The sequence below is a fragment of the Buceros rhinoceros genome, unplaced genomic scaffold (genome assembly GCF_000710305.1).
Source record: "Buceros rhinoceros silvestris isolate BGI_N320 unplaced genomic scaffold, ASM71030v1 scaffold22628, whole genome shotgun sequence".
Lineage (NCBI taxonomy): Eukaryota > Metazoa > Chordata > Aves > Bucerotiformes > Bucerotidae > Buceros > Buceros rhinoceros.
In genome coordinates, this window is record NW_010426694.1 from 31,964 (window position 1) to 39,224 (window position 7,261).

The following is a 7,261-nucleotide window of genomic DNA, read 5'->3' on the forward strand; positions in this document are numbered from 1 at the left end:
GCAAATCTCCCATGAGAGTTGTGGTAAGCTGGACGCAGTCACTCCCAAAGCCTGCTCCGTTACTGTAGATGTCGAGCTGGACCAGCCAGGACAGTTTTATTGTCTATACCGTGCCTAGAGTGTCCCCCTCCCTAGCTTCAAGCGTGCCATCCCCTGGACTTCCCCACCTCCACTGAATGCATATGAATTACAGGTTGGTTCCTGCACTACAGGTGGACCTGTGGCAGCCCAGCAGCCCCTTCCACATCATCGAAGGTACAGTCACTGACGTGCGAGTGCCACGGAATGCATCCCGAAGTCTGCTGCCCTACCTCCAGCACGCAAACATCCAGTACACGTAAGCCTTGCTTCGCTTCCCGTGCCTCGCTCCAGAGACCTGGCCTCCGAGGCAGGTCTGCGTCTACCAAGCCAAGTGTGCTTGAAAATAACATTCCCCGCCAGAGCAATTAGCCTGGCACACAGCTAGACACTGCCAGGAAAGCAACCGTTTGAATGGGAGGACAGAGAATCTCCCACTGGCAGGCATGTCCTCCTTTGGAGGCGAGCTGAAGGGTTTTCAACGCAAGGGAAATCACATCTGGGAGGAGAGGGATGGTAATTGCTATCCCAACAGCCTGCTTTGCCTCGCCCTGTGTTGAACAGCGCGAGGTTTGTTTACCCGTGTGCTGCAGAGGCAGAGACAAGCCTTTCTCGTGAATTACAGAGGAACGTGCGAGTTCTGCTTTAGAACGCTCCGTTCCTCGGGACCCAGCGCGAGTCCCACAGAGCGAGTAGACGCCGAGGATCGCACATAATGTGCAGCGCTCCCTAAAAGCACTCAGGGGAGTTCTGGGGTGTGCTTACCATTTCGTACCTATCACTGTGATATACTCGACAAGAGTAACGGTCTTGTCCTCACAGCCTTTCCAGCGAGATGCTGAAGCACCTGAATAACCGACTGGTGAGTTACTGGGATTCTCCAGCATTTGCTGAATACAGCCCTACGTGTGGTCATTCGTACTGACTTCTCGGTGAGGAAAGGATGGTGCGAACCATACTGTACCTTCTGCACGTGCTCTTGTCAGAACACCGTTTTTATTATCCCAGTGGTGTCTTTATTAACTTTTCATTCTAAAAATAACACCACAAACATAAGGGGATCAGTTTTGCAGGCCTGCTAGCCGACCTTCAGAGTGACCTCCACGGGGGTTCAGCGCTGTGTCGGTTTTGCTCGTGTTTCAGAAGTGACATGGGGATTTCTGTAACTGTTTTCCTGTGCTAACACAAAAATGTCCCCTAATCACTGAGCCGGGCAGTTGCACTCGCAGCTGCTGCTGCTCCCGCTCACCGTAACCACCCGTAAAGAAATGTCAGAGGGCCCTTGGAGATGTGCTGTAAACACCCCCTGTACCTGGAGACCTTTGCTCAGGCTGCAAGAGCAAAGGGTCTCTGCCTAAAACAACGCGCTACAAATACCAGGACAACTTTTCATTAATTTTCCGCGGGGAGAATTTCCTCTCTGACACTGGGCACACGAGCTGCGCACGTTGACGGGCAGCTCCACAACCACGGCACTGAGGCACCAGACCGGGTTTTATGCAGCTCCTTTTCTCATGGCTGGTTTTGCAATGTGTTTTTTTTATTTTTGATGCACTATTTGCAAAGGAGTTAAATTGCCACATCCCTTTTGGGACTGGAAAATCTGAGACAAACACTGCGTAAAACTTCAGCCTGACGGCTTGACGCTTGCCCAAATTATGACGGATTTCTAAAGACAGGAAACATTAAGCAGCCTGAATAACAAACAAGGTGACCAGCCCTTGTCTGTCAGACAGGCTCGTCTGTCCCAGCGTTTGACCTTGTGACAAGAGGACAGTCACGAAAACAAGCCGGGCGTCAGATAAACTCTGACTGCACCGAGTTCCTCGGTGGCTAAGTTCTCCGGCAATGGAGCCACTTGGGCTGCACTCAGACCCGAGGGGCGTAAGACCCCTGGTGCTATAAGCACACACAGTCCCCAGTCATTTAAGAGTAAAGAAATCAGACCCTGCTTGGAGTATGGACACATAAACGAGCAGGAGTTGTGAAATTAAATCTGTTACTGTGAAAGTGAACCGGCAGAGCCTGATCCTGGTGGGTGCTTACGCTAATCAGAATTCAGCAAAGCAGGCGAGTATTTTTTTAACGCTTTAGATCTCCTAATGACTTGAATAAAACCACTGCTTTGATCTAACTCCAGGATTAAATGCTTTACGGTGCTGGGTTTAGAGTGTAGAGCACTTTGCAAGTCAAGCCTCGAAGCCGTTCGTTTGCTTAATGGCAGTTGCTGATGTAGAACAGCGTAATTGCGAGCTGCAGAGTAACCTCCGTGACACGCCTGGCGGGGTAAGGATAACCTTTGTCTGTGGACAGACCTGTTATCCTTGAGGGAGCTGCCGCACAGCTGAGTTGGGATCAGAGCGAAGGCAGTTTCTTTCCATCTTTTCCCAATCTACCTTTTAAAAGTGCAACGTGCCCGTCGTGTTACAGCAGTGGTGGATTAGTGGTGTGGTGATTGCACAGCGACGGGCTTGAGGAGAAGGTGACGTGCAGGGGTGACTCTCTACAGTGAGACGTTGGTACTGACTGCACTGATGATATTCCCAGCTCCTGCCACTGTGGTACGGAAACCGTAGCTGCGCCAGCTCCTTCAATAGAATTCTTTTTACATGTTTTCTGTATTATCATTTTTTTTCTGTATTATTACATTCTTTTATCTGTGTCATTATTTGGTTTTGCCATAAAATAGGAAAGTTTTCAGCTCACACCACTGTTTCTGGGTTTTGCTCGTAATGCCAAGAACCTCTCGCTCTTTACGCGAGCCGATTTAATTTTCACTTAGCATTGTTTCGTGTTTTTCCTGAGTTATTTTAGAACAACTGGCAAACAATGATTGCAGAGTGGACAATGTAAACGACAAACCACGCTTAAGATTTGTTCTTTGTTGTTTGTTGTGTTTCAGACAGAACGAGTGTTGCCTCTGCAACTTGTAGGTATATGCAATGCTCTGTGCCAGTACAGTAACTCCCAAAAGAAAGTGGGGACATGCTTTTCTAAGCCTAAAATGATTTTTTTATGTTTTCAGTTCAATCTTTGAAGACCTGTGATCACGCTGTATCATTGGATGATAAAAGAAGACAGCAAATGCTGTGCTGTAAACAAATGGAAGTGGCTTCTTCTTCCCATTGGCTACGTTATTTGCATCGTTCTGCTTTATTCGCTTAACGAGCTCATTGTGTTTTTGTGAAGGCACTGTTACATTTCAAAGCAGCTGGAGTGTTTACTTGGCAGCATGTATTGGAATAAGCCTGAAGCGCTCTATTGTCAAAAAAGAAGGGATGAAATAACGCCAGGACGGTTTAACTCCTGCTGTATTTCTTCTGACTGTGATTGTTGTGCTTTAGCTCGTGTTCCCTGAGCTTGTCGGTGACACCGCTGTCTTTGTGTCCTAGGATTCTCCTAGCAGACGTGCAGAGAGCCATAGAAAACCAGACTGGACTGAGGACGTACAGGAACCGAAGGTCCCTCTCTGGGTACAACTACGAAGTCTATCACACCCTGGAAGAAGTACGTGGAAATTCATAGTGTTCCTCTTACCTGCCTCGCTGCTGCTTTTAGTCGGGCTAAGATCACCACGTTACGGTTACCTGTTCGGCTTCAGAAGTGTTCTCAATGTTTCTTCTCCAGAAATAGGCACCTTCTTGAAAATATACATATATTTAATATTTGTATTCAAGGCTTATCTTTACATGTAACTATCTCTGAGCTTCTGAGTGTTGTTTTTACAGCAGGTCTTCTACTCTGATGGAATGAGAGATTCCAGAAAGTGACTCATCTCGCTGAGTCATTTGAGTAAGCAACATGAGCAACGCTTAGGTATTTGCAGAGAGCCCCAAGACTTAAACCCACATAGATACACATCCCTGTATAAGAGACGCTGTCCTGGGCGATAGCTGGGTAAATATCGTCTGTTGATTGCAGCGTGCTCACATAGACACTTCCAGTCTGCACCAGAACAAAGGGTCTGGGCTGAGCATGGAGGGTGCTGCTCCTCATGGAGCTCTGAGGAACACATACTGCCGGGAGCTTTGAACCCTGCAGGCCAGTCTGCTCACCCTCCTGGGCGCTGGCAGGCTCAGGGACCTGCTTTCTTCATGCCATTAGTATGTAGTTGGAATGGTGGGTTTACCCCACCCCCAGATTTTCGATGGACAGCTAATGCATTCCAGCAACGTTCAACAGTAAAACGGGGAAAAAATCCCGCGAGACTGAAGGCTGCATCCAGCCTCTGGAACAGAGCTATGACAGAACAGTGATACTTCAAGTGTGAACGCAAAAACCAATCAAACAAAACACCCCAAAGGCAAAAAAAGCCCCCAGGGAAATGGAAAGCCATAGAGAGCCCCGAGCACTGCGGCTGGTACGTGTGGTACAGCTGCTTCCATGGAGTGCAGAGACTGAAGCAACAATTGTATTGCTGCATTTGCAGATCCAGGATTGGATGCAGCACCTGAATAGGACTCATCCAGATCTCGTCCACCTGTTCTCTGTTGGGACATCCTATGAAGGCAGACCGCTGTCTGTGCTCAAGGTAAAGATTAAATAGCCGTGAATCAGACTAAAACCTGGAATCCCGGACAGGCGCCTTGTTACTCATGTTATAGGGTGTCCACGGAGACGCGGGTTAACAGTGTTTCTGAAGAATGAGTTGCTGAGATCAGAGTACCTCTCTGAATATCATCTTTAACGAACAAAACCATAAAAAGCTGGAAAACCAGAAGCCAGCTCCCCTTCCCTGGGATTGGATATGCACAGAGATAGGTCACAGGGTGAACTCAATTAGCAGGACTTGGGTTTAAGGGGATTGGAAATTTCTGTGTCTCCAGACAAGTTGTAAAGCGGGAATGCTGAGAGGGATCCGGGAGGACTCTGGAGCCGCTCTCAGCGTGTGCCACATGTGCTTCCTCTTTAGCTACTGACAAAACTCCAGGGCTGTGCGCTCTCAGCTCACATTATTAGGGCCACAAATTAGAGGGTGTCAGCAAGACTCAGGAAGAAAAATTCTTTCAATGCACTTTCTTTGCATCTGCCCTTGCAGAGTTCTGAAAATCTGATTCTGCACAAGGCTGTTCTGGTAGCATCATTTCTCCTCACCCTGCCCGTGTGAGGGTTAAGGACATCATTCCTCATAAAAGGGGAACTGACATGTCTCGCTTTTCCTGTCATTTTTTTTCCATAGAACAGCTTCATTATCTTGGATACCTGATTATCATTATCCTGGCCATACCTTGGAAAATAATAAATATTTCTTCCTTTACAGGAAGAAATTCAGAATGGTTTAGTGTTTCAAATGTTCTGTTACTTTGTCATGATTGTGTTTCACTAACGCCGTGAGATCCGCTGATATTTCTGTGAACACCCGCACTTCAAGCTAGGTAAAAGATCGCGGCCCTACAAGAAAGCTGTGTGGATCGACTGCGGGATTCACGCCAGGGAGTGGATCGGCCCCGCCTTCTGCCAGTGGTTCGTGAAAGAAGTAAGTGTTGAGAGATTTACAGTCGTGCCATTCCGTCAGTTCACTAAACACCGCGCTCCCGCCGTAACCGCTCTAACTCATGCACCGCTTTTTTTTTTTTTTTTTTAATTTTTAAAACAGAACGAGTTTTTCAAGTGGAAGTGTTCCAAGTGAGAAGAAAATCTGATATCTCAGGTGCTTAAAGACTCATAGGAGAACACTTAAGTGCTTGATAAACGAAGCTGATAGCGACAGCCAGACACAGCTAGGCACAGGACAAAAATATGCCAGACACATATTGGCAGAGATAGGAAGGAGGGTTTTATTCCAAGACCTAAAAATGTGAAGATTGTACTTCTGGTAGCGGTCCAGGTAAATCAGTGCCAGTGTGCGCTGCTTCAGATCAGCTCAGCAGCAGCTTCACTTTTGGAACTTAGATTAAGAAAGACATTTCTCTTCGGTGTAATACCGTTGGAATAGGAAGCTGAAATCAAATGACATACGTTTTCCTCTTTTCTCAGAGCAACATTTCCATCCAGCCTTAAAGCAGAAGGCGTCGGGGTAGCAATACAGGATGCTCGCACTCTCCATCGCTGTGTTAGAAATGAATGGCGGGGTGGAGAGACGAGGCCGTTCGACCGCTTGGTTTAGCATATTGCTTTTCTCATTACCTGAACTAGATGGGTTTAGTAAGAACTCCGGGAAAACTGGAGGTGTCTCCGTGCCTCAGACCCTGTGATTCTCCTTTGCTGGCAATCTCCTCCCCTGAGCGCCGCTGCAGCCCAGCAGCCAGGCAGTTCTGAGAAAGGGCAGTCAGCCTGGAAGCGGATTTTTCCTGGCGTGTTTGTGGACTGTAAGGAACAGCACCACAAGCCCGTTGATTTAAGGCAAGCGAAAGGAACTGTTGGATTTGTGTGGCGCTGGCTTCTTTTCCAGCAGGAGCAGCACCCGCACATCCCTCTGCTGTGTGGGCAGCCTGAAGTACTTCGCTGAGCTTTCCCTTCACCCTGTGATGCCTGCCACTTGTTCCTATCGCAGTGCCCACACTCCTGCGTACCACTGGGCTTTCCAAGTGATGTAGCTTGGAAAACAACCTCTGTGAATGAATGTCACTTAGCATTCCAGTGCAAGACGGGGTGCTGCCAGCTTGACCAGATATTCTTCTCCCACTGGGGAACCCTCGGTATCTTGCTTGCGCCTCTGGAAGCCGCAGCTTCTGAGTGCCAGTGACTTCGCTGCGGACAATGGGAGACACCACGTCCCACCACGCTGGAGGTGCCGCAGGGCAGCTGGCTGCTGCTGCAGCTTGCCGGGCTATGAACAGAGGCTACCGCTTTCCACAAAGCATCTGGACTTGTCCTGCTGAGCAGGAGCTGGCCCCAGCTTTCTAGAAATGCAGAGCAGCCTAAGGCAGGTCAGACTGGGGAGTGAGGACGTGAGGGTAGAGCCTGGGAAGGCAGGAGGCTGCTGCTGGGCAGGTTTTTCTGTATTCGGGCAAATACAATCTCTAGAGAGAAAGAACAAAGGAACTAGGGGAAAGAGGAGAAAGATAGAGAAGTTAAAGATTAAAAAGAGAAAGAGAATGCACAGGAAAGAGCTTTGCGTTATGTGATAATATAATTGAAAGTACAAAACCAGCCCTACTCACATTCTGAAACAAACAAAAGGAGAGCAACGACTATTGTTTGGTTTGGGGAGTTGGGTTTCTGGGGGGGGGGGGTGGGGGTT

General features: G+C 48.3%; 1 protein-coding gene across 1 annotated transcript in view; it reads left to right on the plus strand.

The window, feature by feature from the left end:
- Window positions 1–212: 212 nt before the first annotated feature.
- The window catches only part of CPA6 (carboxypeptidase A6), a gene marked incomplete at its 5' end in the record, with an annotated part of 22,327 nt that continues 15,278 nt past the window's right edge, over window positions 213–7,261 (plus strand). The window contains 4 exons of the mRNA XM_010141619.1: window positions 213–337; window positions 3,471–3,585; window positions 4,508–4,609; window positions 5,450–5,554. Coding sequence (XP_010139921.1) covers window positions 213–337; window positions 3,471–3,585; window positions 4,508–4,609; window positions 5,450–5,554 — 447 coding nt within the window. The remainder of the gene's footprint in view (window positions 338–3,470; window positions 3,586–4,507; window positions 4,610–5,449; window positions 5,555–7,261) is intronic.